Source organism: Vulpes vulpes, chromosome 13 (assembly GCF_048418805.1).
Source record: "Vulpes vulpes isolate BD-2025 chromosome 13, VulVul3, whole genome shotgun sequence".
In the NCBI taxonomy this organism is placed as follows: Eukaryota; Metazoa; Chordata; class Mammalia; order Carnivora; family Canidae; genus Vulpes; species Vulpes vulpes.
Window position 1 is genome coordinate 158496680 of NC_132792.1, and position 17830 is coordinate 158514509.

A 17830-nucleotide genomic window follows, 5' to 3' on the forward strand; every position below is an offset into this window, starting at 1 on the left:
TTGGGGAACCGAGGCCTGGTGATGCCCTTCAGGGCTGTGTTCTGAGAAACTCTGGGGTTTTCCAGGTAAGCCTGGGGACGGGGGACAAAGGGGAAGTGGGCAGGGCTCTGGTTCTCCCCTACGTCCCCAGCTGGTTCTGGGTAAAACCAGAGCAGTCAGTTAGGAAGAAAAGGTCTCAGGACGCCTGGGTCTGCTTCTCGAGATGCAGATGTTGAGCATCTGGCTTCAGCCCAGGGTGTGACCCCGGGTCCCGGGATCGAGTCCCACATCGGGCTCCCCGCAGGAGCCTGCTTCTCCCTCTGCCTGGGTCTCTGCCTCTCTCTGTATCTCTCATGAATAAGTAAATTAAATCTTTAAAAAAAAAAAAAAAAAGGAAGAAAATTTCTCATCAAATTCAAATGGGAAAAAAATGCATGTGTGTGTGTAATAGAGCATATATGTGGGGGGTATAGACTGTATCTGTGCATGATGGACATACATGACGCATACACGTGTACACATACACACGCGCACACACACACACAATTTAGTTTTTTTGATTACAGCACTAAGGGGTTTGACAGGGCACCAGACTGACTTGGGTTTGTCCTAGATTCTCATAAAGCTCAGCATCCTCCACGCTCACATGGGCCATGACCTCGGGGGGTAGAGGACGGGCCGTGGGGAGAAGGCGCTGAGGGAGTGAGTCACCCTGCCGGGATGGGGGGCAGCTCACCTCCACGTGAGCAAAAGAGGGGGCTGACCCCCCCCCCACCGTCCAGTCACAACCATCGTCCTCACACGCCCCCGACGACCTGCTGGAAAGCAAATCCCCAGGCAGGATGCAGTGAATGAGTTTATCAGCTCTTTCCTGAGAACAGCTTTTGCAGCAGGAGGGTGAAGGGGTGCACAGAAAGGGCCCCAAGCTCCGGGCCTGAGCCGCAGCCCAAGACGGGAGAGGAAATCAAAGCAGGACTCCGGGGCGCGGGGCAGGCGCAGGGGCTCCCATCCAGGCCGGGCGGCCTGGGGCCCCGGTGCACACACCCAGGCCTTGGTGAGGCAGTGACGTCACAGGCACGGGGAGGCACCTGCTGGGAGGCCGCAGAGGGGACCCTGAGCTCAGGGAAACAGCAGCACGCGGCCCTGGACGAGCAGGTCCCGGCAGCCACCTCGGCCTGGTGCGGAGGCCACCCTGGGTGCTGGGCCCTGCGCCGGCCTGGGTCCCGGATGTGCCAGTGCAGAGGGGCGCGGGGGCGCTTGGCCGGGAAGGAGGCGTTGGCCCCCCCGACACTCCTGGCCCCGGGTCAGAGGCAGAGAGGGAGCAGGGCGGCGGGGGGCAGGCTCGCGGGGTCTGTCCTGGCAGCGCCCATCACACCTGCGGGGCAGACGTCTGTCAGGAAAGACAAGGGGGTCTCTGGGCAGGACGGCCTCCCTGGGCCCTGGCCCACAGCCACCCTGGTCAGAAACCCCAAAACCCCTTGTGGAAGGGGCTTGGGGCTTTGCAGAGCTGTGGGGAAAGAGGGGCCAGCCCGGGGGTTTAGCCAGTGTCCCCGAGGTTGGGTCCAACCAGCCGGAGAGCAGAAGCAGGACATTCTGGGTCCCGGCACAACGCACCCGGGCGGGGGGGTCTCCCCAGGGCAGCCCCCCTCTGCCCCTCACCTCGGCGTCCAGGGACGAGTCTGCTTTCCGTCCCCACTGGGTCCTCTTTGTGGCCACCGACTCCTTCCCCACCTCCTGGTTGGGGACATCAGTGTGGGTGGGAGGGCGGCGGCCTGAGGCAGCATGCAGGGGGCCTTGGGGTCCCCAGCCCCACTCCTCCTGGCGACAGCCCCAGCCCCCCGACTCTCCATGGGCTCCCTGCCTGGGAACCCCCGCCCCCCACAGACCCAGGTTATGCCGCCGAGCAGGGCCCATGCATGAGGCTCAGGGAGGGACAGGGTACCTGGGGGTCCTGCTCTCCGGACTCCTGGGTCCTGCTGATCCACAGGTTGAGCCTCGATGTCACCACCCCCGAGAGCTTCAGGTTCTCCTGAAGAGAAAGGCTCATGTCTCGGGGCTCGGGGCTCACGTCTCGGGGCTCGGGGCTCAGGGCTTGGGGCTCACGTCTTGGGGCTTGGGGCTCAGGGCTCGGGGCTGCCGGCTACAGCAGGGCGCTCGGGAGGCCCGGGCGCAGGGACGCGATTCTCCATCACTCCCAGGCCCACTCAGCACGGGCCACGCGTGTCCGGGAACCCCCCCCCAGCGCTGCGCCCGCAGCTACGGAGACGAACCCCCCCCCCCCAGGGTCCGGCTCTGCATCGGGAGGCCCGAGGGCGCACCTTCCGGCCCGAGGCCACCTCCGCGCGGCCCTGGCCCAGCAGCTCCTTCTCAAAGAGGTGGCGCTTGCTGGCTACGCCCACGGGCGCCACGAAGAACTCCGTGCGGGACGAGCCCGGAGACTTGACGGATTCGGATCTCTGGGAAGAGAGGACACAGACGGCTGACCGGGCAGGAGAGGCGCTCGGGCCCCCAGGCGCCCCCACAGAGCCCTGCCCACCTGGACAGCCGTGTGGTATCTCTCCAGCTTCTCCCCCAGCTTGGCCGTGCCAGCCGGGAGCCTCATGCTGGCGCTGCGGGACGGAGGACAGAGGACAGGGCAGCTGAGACCCCGGCCTCAGCCCGCCCCGAGCCGTACCCCCCGGCCCGCGGCCACGCAGAACACGGCCCCATCACCGAACCGGACTACGGCGACTCGGCCGGGGTGAAGCCCGACCTGAACGCCCGGGACCTTTCCTCCCCTCCCAGAGACGCCTGCCATCCCCCGCCCGGTCTGGGCACTTCCACCTTCTGGCTCCCGGACCCCCGCCCTCCCCAGCACCGCCTGCCACCCCAGGCTCTCCCCCCACTGCCACCAGGCCACTCCCGCCCCAAAGCCCATCCTGTCCTTCCAGCTCAAGGCTCTCGGCCGCAGGGCAGGGACCAAACTCCCAGGCAGGGCACAGGCTCCCAGGGCCTGGTTCCCGCCTCCCCTCCCGACACCAGCGTCCCCACCGCTGCGACCCCTTTCTCTGCGTGCTCACGGCCAGTTAGCCAGACACCTCACGCTTTCCACACCTGGGCCTTTACTTGTGCTCTTCCCTCTATTTCAAGTCCCAACTGGAAGTCAATCGCTCCGGCTCCCGCAGGCTGGGCTGTTTGCAGCCACTTCGGGGCCACATTCCTGTCCCTGCACCTCCCTGCTGGGTTGGGGCGGGGGGTGAGGGATGGGGGGGCTCCTGCATGATTAACCGTCCGATGTGAGGTGCTGGAGAGTGGCAGCCACGTCTCCTTCGTCTGCGTACCCCCTGGCCGCCCCCGTCACCCCAGCCCTCGCCCGGGACAGTCCGCCTCAGCACGAGTGCATGAAACTCCTAATACATGAGCACAACTGCTTTTCAGGCCCTATTTCCCTTTTTCCTCTTCTTTTTTTTTTTCCAAAACACAGTCCTCAAACTACTTGCACCAAAATTATGGGGCACAGGGGTGCTCCTGGAACATGCAGATTCCCAGGCCTGCTAAAGCAGAGGCTTCCCCCTTCCCCTCCTGCAGGGCTCTGCACCCCGACTCCCTCTGCCTGCAGAGCCCCCCACCCAAGCCCTGCCTCCTTCCAAAAGGCTCTCCTCTCCCTCCCTGTTCATCTCACTGGGCCTCCATCCCCGCGTCAATCCCATCGCCCTGCAGGACCCGGAGCCCTGGCCAAGGACGGTGCCTTCCCCTCAGGTGCCCTGTGGCACCGCCCGGGAGGGCACGCAGCAGGCGCTGAGCAAACACAGGCTGAACGTGACCAGACCAGGCCAGAGCCTCCCGGTCGCTGACCTGCGGGTCAAGGTTGTTTCCGGGTTGTCTCTCCTGGGGCTCATCTGAAACAAGAAGGAAAGGCTGAGATGAGTGAGAGTCCCGAGGAAGCCAGGGCCCTGCACCAGGGAAGGGCTGAGCTCTCTGAATACGCGTCCCGCACCTCCTCGTCCTCCTCCTACCCCCAACCAAACCTCCTCCTCTTGTCCAGGGAGACACAGGCCCCCACCCAGCAGGCTGGGTCAGAAGCCCTCCGCGGCCCCACCAGCTCCACGGCATCCAGCTGTCTCCCCGCCTGCCTCCCCGCTGCAGGGACCAGCTCTGGTCAACGGCAGGCCCCCCGCTTCCTCCCCAGGGCCTGGCGCACGACAGCAACTCAAGGCACAGTCAGCCGCGAACCAGACACTGAGCATGAACCCCAGAGGGTGAGCGGAGAGGCCCGGCCTGCACAACGGGGACCGCTGGGGCAGAGGCAGAGCAGGGAGGTGCAGGCGGGCCCCGCCGCTCCAGCGCCCACCCTTCGCCTGCGCCAGCCTCCTGGGTGGGTTGGGGACCCGGTGAGGGCAGGCCCGGCCCCCTGAGCCCCGCTGAACTGCCGGCCCCCCTCCTGCAGCTCGGGCCCTGCCCACTAGGTGGGGCTGCTCGGCCCTCTGAGAGCCAAGTCCTGGCTCTGGGCCTCCCAAGGCCAAAGCCCTTCTCCATCCCAAGGACCCACCTGCCACCTAACCTAGGGCCCTGACGCTGCAACAAACGCTGGTTCCCCCGCCTGCCCTGCAGCGCCCCGGGCGCTCACCCGGAAGGAGATGGTCCTGGGGCTGGAGCGTCTGAGGGAGCTGCTGTAGGTAGCCTGGGTGGGCGAGAGAGTGTCCACCTCTCCCTCCTTGCTGGGGATTTTCACCTGAGGGGGGGCAGGGAGTGTCACACGGGAGGTCGGGGTAGCCCAAAGCCCAAGCCGCCAGGGGGACCCCATGAGGCTCCGCTCGCCCCAGGAGCCGCAGGAGGGAAGGGGGGAGACAACGGTCCTACGCCTTCCCCTGCTGCCTCCTGGCCCTCCGCCTCTCGGCGGGGGTGACGGACACGGATCTGTGGGGCCGGGCCACCACACAGAGCTTTCCAGCAGAACTTCTGCAAGGCCCTGAGGCTTCCCAAAAGGCTGCTGGAGCCCTGAAGTCCAGGCCTTGGATGATGGCAGGGTGCGGGGTGCAGGGGTGCGGGGTGCAGGGGCTCTATCACACAGCTGGGGCTCTTCCCAGCTGCCCGCAGCCTGGCCCTGCCTCAGGGTCCCCTATTCTGACAGGGACCAGAGGCAGGGAGGGAGAGGAAACTGCCCGAGCCGGCGTCCTGGAGAGAGGACGGGAAACAAGGGCGCCAGGGCCCGCCTGCAGCGGAACGCGAGGGGCGCGCAGGGGTGCGAGGGGCAGGGGCATCGCCAACCTGCAGTGTGATGGGCGGGAGGCGCGAAGAAGCCGCGGTCGGAGGCTCGGGCGCCCGCTGTTCCCCCTGCTCGGCCGAGGACGGGGGGCTCTCGTCGGGGAGGGCCCTTCCCGGCTGCCCCGCGGCGGCGGGCTGGCTCCCCCCCGGGGCCGGCTGCCCCCCTGCCCTCCTCGGCGCCAGCTTGCTCCCGGCGGCCGGGGTCTTCTGCGACGCCAGACACTTCTCAAAGAGCGACGCTTTCTCAGACACCAGCCTCCTTTCCGGGTCTGAGGTCTTCCCTGGGGCCGGCGGCTTCTCCGGGACACCTGTTCTTTCCAGAAGGGACTTCTTCTCCGGGATGGCTCTCTTCTCGGGCGCAGACGTCCTCTGGGGGCCCAGGGCCTCCGCTGAGCCGCTCGCTTCCGCCGAGACCAGTCTCTCTGCAGGTGCTAACGGCTTCTCTGGCGGAGCCGGCTTCCCCGAGACCTCCTCCTTCCCGCCTGCTGAGCCCCGGCCCCCCGGGCTCTCGTCCTCCCCGGCCCGGGGGCCCCGCTGCTCCCCGCTCGGGCTGAGGGGCTGCTGCTTGGCCTGCCCCGGGCCAAAGCGCTCCCTTCCCGCTCCTGCCTCCGGCTGGCCAGGGGCCTGGGCCGCCTCCACCGCCTGCCGCCTCTGCCTCCGCTCCTGCCGTGTCCGGAGGATGGCCTGGACGTCCTCGTCCTCGTCCTTGGACACGGAAGTTCGTGGCTTGGGCACCTCTGCTTCCTCTACGCTCGGCAGCCTAGGCCGGAAGATGGGAGACGGGGCGAGGTAAGGCTGAGGCCACCAGAGGCCGGAGAGACGCTGCCAGGGCGGGCGGGCCCAGGGGCTCCCTGGCCAACCACCACTTGACTCCACGTTGGGCTCCCGGGAAGCCCCCCGGACAAAGCAGGCCGCGCTTTGAGCGAGTTTAGAAACCCCCACAAGGCCCAGCCCGTCCACGCTCAGACCCCAGCAACCAACACTGACCCATCGGCTGCCTCCCAGGAGTCAGGCCCCACGCTGGGCGCTGGAGGTCGGAAGGAATAAACGCCCCCGCCCTTGGCCCTTAGAGCTCAGCTCAAGACCAGACACGTCGGGGACGTGCCAAAGGTCGCACAGATAGCGAACTGGGAGGAGAACCCAAAGCCCTGACACAGCACCCTGCCCTGCTCCTGGTCACGTGGCCGCCAGCCCCAGAGGCCAGCCCGGCCGCCCACCTGCTCCCCCTTCTCTCGAGACCCACGGGAGCAGGCGCAACGCGGGGAGACGGTCCAGAAGCCGCAGCACTCGGCCTCCAGGACATTCTTTTCCTCCCTCACCACCCTGCCCTCCATGCGATTCGCTGTCTGGGCCTCAACTTCCACATCTGCAAGCTGGGTGAAACGAGACTCCTTCTCCGTGAGTGCCCAGCCCAGTCCCCCGCACACAGGGGACTTCTTTTCCCTCGTAACCCTTGAAATCTAGGTGGCAAGAGTAGCCCCGTGTCCCTGCCTCAGCAGGGGTGACGGGGGCCGGGGTCGCAGGGAGGCAGCCTGTGCAGAGGGCTGAGCCACAGGGCGGACAGATGGGGACAAGGCCCGGCCCTGCCTCCGAGCTCCGTGCCACCTCTCGGAGCTGTGCCTCCCCCTGTAAGGTCGCTTCAGGCCTCTCCCCGAGTCAGGGGTCCTGCGAGGACCGGCTCACGGCTGCGCCAGCGTCCAGCCTGTTCCACTCCCTGGAGGGTGGCGGTGGCTGCGTGGCGGCGGCTCGGGGGGTGAGGAGCTCCCTGCCGGCCAAACCCCTTGTCCTTGGTCTGTCTGGGCAGCTGGGTGCGTCCCGGCACCCGGGGTGGGGAAGTGGCGCCTCGTCCCGCCCCGCCCTGAGCACCTCTCGGCCGCCGGCGAGTCTCCGTTCTGGGTGAGCCTGGGGGCCTCGTCGTCCGTGGCGGAGCTCAGGGTACGGTGCCGCCGCCGGCGCTCGCGCTCCTGCTCCTCCTCATCTTCTAGAGTCCACTGCCTGGCCAGGCTGCGGGGCGGGGGACAGCGTCAGGGCAGCCCACGCAAGACCCCGGGGCCCCCCTTCCCAAGCAGCCCCTGCAGAGCCAGGAGGGGAGAGCCAAGGCTCCTGGGCCGGGGCCGTGGGCAGGGGGCACTGGAGCCGCGGCTGGGCTGAGCTGGGTGTGCTCCAACACACGCGTGTCCCCAACACCCGATACCAAAGACACTGCAAAACATCTCATTAGGAATTCTGCATTTGGGGCACCTGGGGGGCTCAGTCGGTTAGGCAGGTGGTGATCCCAGGGTCCTGGGATCAAGCCTGAGTCAGGGCCCCTGCCCCCAGGGGAGCTTGCCCCCCCCCCATCCCTCCCCTGCTTGTGCTCGCTCGCTCTCTCTCAAACTCTCTCTGTGGAATCAATAATTTTTTTAAAAAATTTTAAAATAAAAATAGTAATTTTGCATGTGGATTACACATTGAAATGATAATATTTGGGGTATACTGGGGTAAATGAGATATTATTAAAATTGATCACCTGTTCCTTTTCACTTTCTTAGTATGTCATCTATAGAAAGTTGACAATATATATTTTTTTAAGATTTTACTTATTTATTCATGAGAGACCCAGAGAGAGAAGCAGAGACACGGGCAGAGGGAGAAGCAGGCTCCATGCAGGGAGCACGATGTGGGACTTGATCCCGGGACCCCGGGGTCACCACCTGAGCCCAAGGCAGATGCTCAACCGCTGAGCCACCCAGGGGCCCGAAAATTGACGATTTTAAATGTGTCCCGCACCTGTGGTTCACATTACATGCCTGTTAAATTTCAGCTAAAGGTACTAAAAGGATTTGGATTGGACCAGGGCTCCTCATCCTGGGCATCACTGACATTTCAGGCCGACAACCCCGCATGCAGGGGCTGTGCTGAACGGCAGGGGTTGAAGGGCACCCCAACCTCTACCCACTGGACCCCGAGCACCAGCCCGACCCCGGTTGTGACGACCAAAAATGTCTCCTGACTTTGCCATGTCCCTGGGCAGGACAAAACCACCGCAGATGACAACCCGTGGGTTAGACTTAACCGTGAAGTCCGGAGTGGGAATGTGGGGCCCCCTCTCCAGGGGTGACTAGGAACACGGGAGGGTGGGCACAGTTCTGCCTAAAGGAGGTGGGTACACTTGACAAGTTCCTTTTTCTTTTTGGTCTTGGATTCGTAGGTAACATCCATCAATGGACAATCAGAGAGAAACTTTCTCCGAGTTTCCCAACAACCCATGGGATTTCTTGGCGGCTCAGAGGGGGAGAACCCACAAACAAGACCAATCACACCCGGAGAAGATTCCAATATCTGCCTCCCATCTCGGGAGCTCTTTGAGCCTCTCTAACCTTCTAGAACCAGCTTTCACTTGTGGGGGAGCGAGGGGATGCCGTACACTCTACTATGGGTTCCTCCTCCTAGTCGCTCTGCATTCACAGGACCAGTTGGGGACTCCACGGCCAGGCACCCACCGGCTTCCCTCCTTCCCCACTCATCCAGCCACTTGTCCATCCAAACACTATCACTCCCCGCCATTTCCCTGCCCAACCCCACCCACCCATCTTTTTTTTTGTTGTTGTTTTTTTTTTTTAAAGATTCATTATTTGAGAGAGAGAGCAAGCAACCAGGGGGAGGAGCAGAGGGGGAGGAAGAGGGACAAGCAGACTCTACACTGAGCATGGAGTCCAGCGTGGGGCTCGATCCCAGGACCCTGACATCATGACCTGAGCTGAAACCAAGAGTCGGACGCTCAACTGACTGAGCCACTCCGGTGCCCCCCACCAATCCTCTTTAGCCACCTGCCCTATCATCCTCCCATGCACCAGGCCGCCAGCCCACCCCACCCTCCATCCACCCACCCACCCTTCCACCCTAACCAAAGAGCAAATACGTCATTGCCAAGCAACCGCAATGGGCCAGCAAGTCAGGAACTGGGGGTTCACAGAACAAAGTGGGGTCCCTGCCCTAAAGACCCTACGACCTAGTGAGAAAGAGAAGCGTGTCCCCAGGTAACTCCCCCAACCAAAGCACAGAAATTGCTCTGCAGGAGGGAGAATGCTTACTGCAGGCCAAGGTTATCAAGAAAGGCTCATGGAGACGCACCCAGGGCTGGGTCTCGGTGGGCAAACGGGATTTCAACAGAGGTGATGGGGGGCGGGGAGAAACTGGCAGTCCAGGCGGAAGGGAGGGCCCAAAAGCCTGAGGCCAGAGGTGGGGGTGGGGGCAGCCAGCACCCTGGGAGAAAATTTGGGTTGGAAATAGCACCCCTCGAGAGTCAGCAGAAGAGCCCTCTCTGGAGCCCTCCTGCGACTCCCCCAGGGGTCCCTGGGGCCTACAGATAGGAAGAGTCTCTAAAAGGCCTCTTCGTCCCTCCCAGTTACTGTAAGGCCGTCCCTGCGCCACTGCCAGGTGTCAAACCTGCTCGCCCAGCCTGTCCTGGCCCAGCCCTAGCCCCCCGGGCCTCTTCCCCTCCTGCACAATATCGCCCTGCAACCAAGCCCCAATTTAAGGAACAGACATGCTTCTGGGGGAAAAAAAACCACCACATGAAAACCCAGGGATTTTACCAACAAAACTGCATATGAAATGCATCTATGGGGCCTCCAAGGAAAGGTTCCTCCAGGCAGCGCCTTGTAAGGCAGCCTACTCCCCCTGCCCTCACGCCCATCCCGGCCTTTCCTCTTCACCCGTTTTCCTTCTTAGAATGAGGAGGATGAACCACACAATGGCTCCGATCTGGTTTTCTAGGTCGGACGTCACGCTGATCCAATATTCACCAAACAAATATTTTTTGAGCCCTGACTACGAGCCGGACACAGTTCCTGGGACGCAGCAGAGGAAGCTGGCAGGGCCCTTCCCGTCGTCGAGAAGCACAAATCGCAGGGGGTGGGTGTGTAGTCCGTGAGCCAGGAAATGGGTGCGTGAGCAAAAGGGTGTCAGGAAGTGACACAAGGGCAACAGAACCAGGTAAGGGGTAATGTGAGAGACGGTGCCTGGGAGGGGAGGCCTCCCGGAGAGCTCTGAGAAGGAGCCCGATCTGGGAGCAGGGGGTCCCAGGAGGAGGGCACAGCAAGGGTGAAGCCCTGGGTGCAACAGCTGGGTGTTCAGGGAAGGGGGAGGCCAAGAGCCACAGCATGGTCCACGGGGGGCTTGGACGGGGAGGAGGCCAGAGAAAAGGGCCTCGTAGACCAGGGGAAGAACCTGGGTTTTATCCAAGTGTGCTGGAGAGCCACTGGATAGTTTCACATAGAGGAGGGACCCGATAGAATGTAGGACTACTATGATTTAATCTCTCTGGCTACTGAAGGAAGAAGAATTGAGGGGGGCAGGGGGCAGGGGACACAGAGCACCTCCCATCAGGAGGCCCGGTGAGACCTCCATTGGCCTGAACTGCAGTGGTGACTGAGAGAAGGAAAGAGAGGTGGATTGGGGACACATTTTGAAGACAAGAGCCGAGAAGTTGCAGATGGGCTGCATGGGGATGAGGGTGGAGACAAAGAGAAGAAACAAGGAAAACTTCCAGACGTCTGGCCTGGGCAATTCCTGGAGCTGTCAGTCAGACGGGAAGGACCGGGGAGGAAGGAGCTTGGGGAGATGTCGGCAGTGGGAGTGGGGATGGGGGGGTGGGGAGAAATGCTCTGCTTCTGGCTGTTCAGGGTGAGGAGAAGACACCGGTGCAAAGGAGACCAAGGTCCTGAGTCAGAGAGACCAGAGGAACCCCGCCGGGGGGAGGAATGAGGTCGGGTCCAGGACCGTGGGCGTCGGGGGCCAGGTCGGTGTAGTGAACACAGAGGCGCCTGGTCCCCACCCCCCGGGGAGCGGCTCAAGGGCTGGGCTGGAGCCAGGCCAGATGAGCGAGGGGAGCATGGGAGTCAAGACCGAGGAACCCCTGAGCACCAGCAACTCTTTGGAGAAGTTTCGTCAGAAGAGAAGCAAATAAAATGCGACGGTACCTACAGCAGAATTTGGACTCAAGGAACGGCTTTTCCGTTGAGGTATAACTAATGTACAATAGACACACACGAGGTTTTGTTTTCTTCTTCAAGGAGCGCAAATGAAGGAGAGTGGAGAGGGTGTGAGGAGTCTGCAAGCAAAGCGTGAAGATGTCGTGCTGCAGGAGAGGAGGGCCCACAGGGGAGGCCAGCTCTCATCTCCAGCATCCCCCGGCGCCTGGCACAGCCGAGCGCCAACGGTGGAAGGAGCAAGTGTGACTCTCGGAAGTGCAGGGCTCCCTCCTCCCTGGGGAATCACTAACCCCTGCCTTGCCCAGGAGGAGCTCCCCCAGCACCCGGGGCTCCCCCAGAGCAGTCCGCCCACCCGTTAGGGGCCAGGCTGATGCCTCACCACTGCTCGGCTACCGCCGGCTCAAGAGAGCTCATGGATTCGTGTGCTGAACGGGCGAATGAATGAATGACCGGTCTCCAGATACACGGAGCTCACGGAGGCAGGTGAGGGCCTATGGGAATCACGTTTAAAGTTTGCGGTCGGGCAGCCCAGGTGGCTCAGCGGTTTAGCGCCGCCTTCAGCCTGGGCCGTGATCCTGGAGCCCTGGGATCGAGTCCCGCATCAGGCTTCCTGCATGGAGCCTGCTTCTCCCTCTGCCTGTGTCTCTGCCTCTGTGTCTCTCTCTCATGAATAAATAAATAAAATCTTTAAAAAAAATAATAAAATAGTCTGCAGTCAAGATCGTGGGGCCTCGATACGAGCCCTTCTCCATCAGCCTGGGAAATGCCAGCTTCGGCCGGCTTTCATCCGAGCCATGTTTTCGGTTCTCTCGTTCTCCGCGCTGACCCCCTCCCCCTTTGTACAGTCTGGGGCCAGCGTTTGCCCTCCAAAGTTGAGGGGTCCCTCCACTGGGTAAAGTGCCCCACAAACCCGGAAGCTCCTCTCCCCTGACCACACCCGGCTGGGCCAGGCTGGAGCCTCCAGGATTCCTCCGTCCTGAGCAACCCCGTTCCCACACGCTCCTCTCAGCCCTGGGGGAAGCAGCTTATTTGTTTATCCTCCAGTGGGGCCATATATGGAGTATGATCTGCCAGGGCCTGGTCTCCTCGGAAATGACTCACCCCCCTCGCTCCCCAGGCCAGCACCAACCCTCAGGGGTCTTCAGGGCTGGATCGGCAGGAGGCGAGGCCCAGGTGTCCTTGAACATCCAGCAGCTTTAGGCCATGACCCCACAATTCAGCCAAGATGACTTGGTCACTCCCCTGCTGCCCAGGAATCACGGGGCTGCCTTCAACCCCCGGTAGAACTTGACTCACTTCACCTCCACCGCCTTTACCACCTCCCCACCCTGGGGAAGGAAGGTTCTTGCCAAGAACTCTTGCTTATAAGATGAGGAAACGGCTAGAACTGCAGGGGCCGGAGGAGCAAGGGTCAGGCTCCAAGAGGGAACTCAGCAGGTGCAGCTGGTGAAACCCCATAATAAATAAATGAGCACAGGCCTTAGAACGGTGCAGCACACTCAGGAGCTCGCTGCTGTTTGTTGCGCACGGTCGTCAGTAAGTAAGAGTCAAGCCGTGAGGCCGCTAACGCGTAAGAGCTTGCCGTGAGGCCGGCGCTGTTTGAAGGATTTTGCAAATAACAGTGATGTGAAAGCTCCCAACCACCCCTGGAGGTAGGTGGCGTTAGCCCCAGTTCACAGGTGAGGAAATGGAAGGTCACGGGGGCTAATCACCATCCCAAGATAGCACAAGTAATAAAAAGAAACAAAAGAAGATTCCACCAAGGTCAGCTTCTCAAGAGCCCATCCCCTCCGCAATTCCAAGCGCCAGGACGCCAGGACGGACTCCCGGGAGGGCTGCCCCAAGCCAGGGCGAGGCCCACCTCTCCGACAGCCCAACAGCAGGGGGGGTTGGTTCAGAGGAAGCAGCAGCGGAGCCGGGGAGGGCCTCCGACCGTGTGGGACTCCCCACCCCAGGACAGGCCAGAGCTCGGGGCGCAGCCTGGGCGACAAGAGGTTTGGGGAAGCCCAGTGGTCAGCTCGCCGGCCCGAGCCAGGTCCAGGACGGAACCTGGGGCCCACCGTGTGGGAGTCCTCGCCGCTCTCACCAGCGGATGCCACAGCCCTAGGCGGCTGCCCCGCCACTCCCTCCTCGCCACCAATCCTCTCCTCTACCTCGAGGCCTTCACTTGGCAACCACACCCTCATCTCGCCTCCATGCACGGCTGCTGTGCCCCCCAGTTCTGCACTCACACAGCTGCCGGAGAGAAGTTAGATCCAAGGAAGAGCCCCCCTGCGGGAGACCTCAAAACAAGCTCGAAAAACAGACCGAGGCTCAGCCGCTCTGGTCAAAGCAGCTGAGGGGTGGGAAGGCTCTCCCAGAAGCATCTGTGGAACCCTGGGTCTCAGGGAGCAGGATCTGCGACTTTTTGAAACAAAGAACAGACAAGGGGGCCCAGCTCTGCCCGGCCGTATGACCTTGGGCCAGTCTCCGGCCCCTGCGGGACACGGGTCCCAGACTCCGCTTCTACGCAACGAGGGGTCACCGTGAGGAGTGACGGAGTCCCTTCCAGCCCTGCCGGTCTCGGGACAGGCGTGGGGACCGGAGAGCAGCGCAGGGAGGCTGGATGGCTGCCCGAGGCCCAGGCAGGGCAATGATTAACCACAGGCTGCTCAGTCCCAGGCACCCTCAGACCCGCCCCTCACCCCCTGCAGACAGGCCGGGCCCAGCCTCACCCTCACCTGGCCGGCCGGGAGGAAAGGACAAGGCCGCTGACCAGGGCGCCCTGCCAGCCAGCTGCCACCCCCTTCCCCCCCCCCCCGGAGCCGGAGCGTCCGAATGTCTACTTCACGCCGAGGATGGGCTGCAGGCTGGCCCCCGGCTCCCCACCTGCGCCTGCCGGGGGCCACCCGGTCACACCCTCATCACCGTCCTCCCAGCCTGGGAGACTCGTTGACAGTGACTCACAGCCCTTTCCCTCCTGCCCGCCGAGGCTTGTCGTTCCGCCGGGGAGCGAGCGGGAGCGGTCCTCCGCTCCAGGTGCCTCATCCGGGCGCCTGTTGGCAGCAGCTGCGTCTGCCCACGGGGCTGTGCGGGGGCTGGGGCCGCCGGGGAGGGCAGGCCGGGGGCTCCCGTGGCAGGACTGGTTCCCCAGGGCGTTCCTGGCCCTCACCCTGGCCATCCCGTGGGAACCCGGCCCCACCCCAGCAGCCACATGTCCACCCGAGCCGTGGACAAGCTGCGACCAGACCCGCTCTCATTTTTAAAGGTCTCCGGCCCAGCTGCCCCCCAGCACACACACCCTGTGCGTACCAGGCTCGCTCTCAGACACTAGGTCACACGCGTCCCGCCGGCCTGTGAGCTCCTGACCACGGAGTGTGTGGTTTGCATTTTTCTCCCAAGGCCCTCCACGGAGGGCTTCAATAAACACTCACAGCAAACATCCTCGGCCTCCCACGGCCCAGACTCAGCAACGTAAGAACCTGCCGCCCACACAGGCCACAAACGCGCTCACCCGCACATACACCTGCACACACACATGTAAACACACATCCACGGGCGCAGATATGCCCACACCTACGGGCAAACACACCCCCACGTCAACCCCTCCCGCACACACCGATCCACATGCAGAGTCCAAGGTCTGGACCCCCGGCCCCACCCTCAGCGCAGACCTTCCCTGGGGTGTGTCCGGCCTCCCTGGCAGCCCAGGTTCCTTCTTCCAGGGCACTGAGTTCCTTCCATCCTTGGGGCTTGCTTTATCCCCTCCAGAGCCCCTGGGCCCCCCCATGGGGGAGACCAGGCAGCCGTGCCTCAGAGCAGAGTGAGGTCCTGAGGGTCTGAGGAGGTGCCCCCCAAAGCCCGGGCCCGGGAGGATGAGACTAAGACACTGGAGGAGCTCCAGAGCCCTTCTGGAGGGAGCGGGGGAGATCCTAGAGCCCCGGAGAATGCCTGAAAGCCGCCCTGATGGGGAGGGCCTGGGGAGGGTGCCACGGCACGCGCGGAGAGCACCCCTGCCTCCAAATGCCCACCTGCGAGGGCGAAAAGGACAATTTCTACTTGGCTTAACCCTGGGGCTCAAAGGAGCAGGAATCCGGCTCTGAGCTACTGCACGGGCCTCAGTTTCTTGGAGGGCAAAATGGGCGTATATGGCAGGGACGGTGGGGGATGAGGAGATGAAGATGCTCCCCGGAACACGTCTGAGGGGAGGTGCGGGTAGCTCCAGGAGGAGTCCCGGGGGGTCACCAGCCACAGTGGGGTGCTACCTCCAGGACAGTCCCCGCACACCCCAGGCTCCTCCAACCCTGACAGGATGTCCAGCGGCAGGGATAAGATGCCCAGGGTCCCGACCCTTTGACAGACCAGCCTACAAACACGGAAGCACGGGGGTGGGGGTAGGGGTGGGGGTCAGCAGCCGCCCTGAGGTCGCTGCCCTCAGGGTGAGCCCCCTTACTGGGAGGGGGCCTGTTGCCCAACGGCCCCTATTCACTGACCCGTTGCGACCCCACCCCGGGGACCCGCACCCCTGCTCCTCCCAGAGGGGCTGAGCCCCCCTCTCCAGCCGCCAGTGTGGCCGGGGGCTCCCCTCGGGCCGGGCCGCCGCCGCGCTGCCCCCACCCCCCCCCGCCCCTCCCCCTCCCCCCCCCCCCGCAGGCCCCTCCGGCCGCCGCCCAGCACCGCGGGGGCCTCCGTGCGAGCCCCGGGGAGGGCCAGGCGGGGCGCTCACCTGGACAGCGCCGACCAGTCCTTCCTGCCGCCTGCCATGCCGCCCGCGCCGCACCTGCGGGACCTGCGCGCCCTCCCCGCCGCCAGGTGGGCCCGCGGCCCCGCCCCGCCCCGCCCCGCCCCCTCCGCGAGGGGTCCCCGCCCACCAGCGCGGCCGGGGCGGACGGACCGACGGCCGGGGCGGCGCGGGTCGGGGCGAGGGCGGGGCACTTCCTGCTCCAACCCGTCGGACCAGCTCGGCGCCGCCTCCTCGGGCAGGGGTGGGGGAGCGAGCTCGGGGCCGCCCACCTGGGCCCGGGAGGTCGGAGCGCGGGGCCTGGGCGCCCCCACCCCAGGGCTGGGCACCCCCAACAGCTGGGCACCCCGCCCCAGGCCTGGGCACCCTTGATGGCTGGGCACCCCCACAGCTGGGCACTCCCAACCCAAGCCTGGGCACCCCCGGCCCTGGGCACCCCCAATGGCTGGGCACCTCCACCCTGGGCACCCTCTACCCAGAGCCTAGGCACCCCTGACAGCTGGGCACCCCCACTCTGGGCCTGGGCACCCCTGACGGCTGGGCCCCCCACCCCAGGGCTGGGCACCCTTGATGGCTGGGCCCCCCACCCCAGGGCTGGGCACCCTTGATGGCTGGGTACCTCCATCCCAGGCCTGGATGCCCCCACAGCTGGGCACTCCCAACCCAAGCCTGGGCACCTCTGACGGCTGGGCACCCCCGCCCTGAGCCTGGGCACCCCCAATGGCTGGGCACCCTGGTCAGCTAGGCACCACCAACAGCAGGGCACCCCCACCCCAGGCCTGGGCACCCCCACCTCGGGCCTGAGCACTCCCACAGCTGGGCACCCCCACCCTGAGCCTGGGCACCCCCAATGGCTGGGCACCCTGGTCAGCTAGGCACCACCAACAGCTGGGCACCCCCACCCCAGGCCTGGGCACCCCCACCCCGGGTACCCCCCACCCCAAGCCTGGACACCCCAGGCCTGGGCACAGGCACCCCTGATGGCTGGGTCCCCCACCCCAGGGCTGGGCACCCTCAATGGCTGGGTACCCCCATCCCAGGCCTGGACACCCCCAACAGCTGGCCACCCCCGCCCGGGGCCTGGGCTCCCCAATGGGATTCCTAGATTCCACTCAGCACATATGAACCCCAGGATGTCAAAGGCGCTGTCCTCACTCTGGATACTGGCTGGGGGCTGCCCGACGGTCGGGTGAGGCCCAGGAGGCTCAGCTTTGGGAGAAGTACACACAGCAGGGGGGCGGGGGGGGCTTAAGGCAGCTCAGGCACCCACAGCCCCACCTGGCTCCCGCGGCGTCCCCAGGGTAAGCAGCGGGGCCCAGGTGCTGCCTCCCCAGGAACCAGCTTCAGGTGGGTGAGCCGCGGCCCGTCCCTGAGCCCAGAGAATCTTATCTCCCTTCATGGGTCAGAACTGCAAGGTCAGCCGCAGCTCCTGCTCCGAGAGGGGTGAGAGGGGTGAGAGGCAGTCCCGGGGTGAGGTGCTCCCCACCTGCCCCCCCTTGTCGCTGGTCCAGGACTGACGGGCTCCCCCCCAACCCCTGTGCCCTCCAGCTCTGAGAGCTCACAGCTGCAGAGCGGAAGCCTGGAAATCCAGGCACAGGGCTAAGGCATCTCCATCCCCAAACGCCCCCTCCTCCAGGGAGCCTTCCTTCTTGCCATAGGAGGTGAGGAGGGAGGTTTAAGGCACGAGAGCTGGACTGGGAGCCTGGAGATCTGGCTTTGAGCTTGGATTCTGCTGTTTACGAGCCATGTGACGGGACAAATCACGTTCGTTTCCTCCTCTGTGTAGTGGCAATCGTGATACTTCGGCTCCCAGGTTGTGGGCATCCAACGAGTCAATCACGGAGCGTTGGCGGCACGGGGGTGAGCAGTGTTAAGGGTGACAAAGCCCCAGAAGGTTTTGGACAGAAGCCAA

The 17830-nt window shown here is 64.2% G+C and overlaps 1 protein-coding gene across 2 annotated transcripts; it reads right to left on the bottom strand.

Annotated features, from left to right (window-relative positions):
* Nucleotides 1-822: 822 nt before the first annotated feature.
* LAD1 (ladinin 1) lies at nt 823-16037 on the bottom strand. 2 transcript variants are annotated; one of them, XM_072733464.1, is made up of 10 exons: nt 15904-16037; nt 7090-7227; nt 5227-5983; nt 4586-4690; nt 3814-3857; nt 2516-2588; nt 2298-2435; nt 1922-2008; nt 1639-1713; nt 823-1354 (listed from the first exon to the last, which is right to left on the bottom strand). In XM_072733464.1, the coding sequence occupies exons 1-10, from the start codon at nt 15939-15941 to the stop codon at nt 1349-1351; spliced, it is 1461 nt and encodes a 486-aa protein (XP_072589565.1). In that variant the 5' UTR covers nt 15942-16037; the 3' UTR covers nt 823-1348. The 2 variants fall into 2 exon arrangements, with proteins under 2 accessions (XP_072589565.1, XP_072589564.1); XM_072733463.1 differs by having other exon boundaries at nt 823-1369.
* Between the last annotated feature and the right edge of the window lie 1793 nt (nt 16038-17830).

What these genes read in the sequence shown, in the direction of transcription:
- LAD1 (XM_072733463.1), bottom strand. Translation starts at nt 15,941, where the DNA reads ATGGCAGGCGGCAGGAAGGACTGGTCGGCGCTGTCCAG. An exon ending in GACTGGTCGGCGCTGTCCAG is followed by an intron (nt 7,228 to 15,903) that starts GTGAGCGCCCCG and finishes CCCGCCCCGCAG; the next exon opens with CCTGGCCAGGCAGTGGACTC. An exon ending in AGGTGGCCTCGGGCCGGAAG is followed by an intron (nt 2,009 to 2,297) that starts GTGCGCCCTCGG and finishes CTTTCTCTTCAG; the next exon opens with GAGAACCTGAAGCTCTCGGG.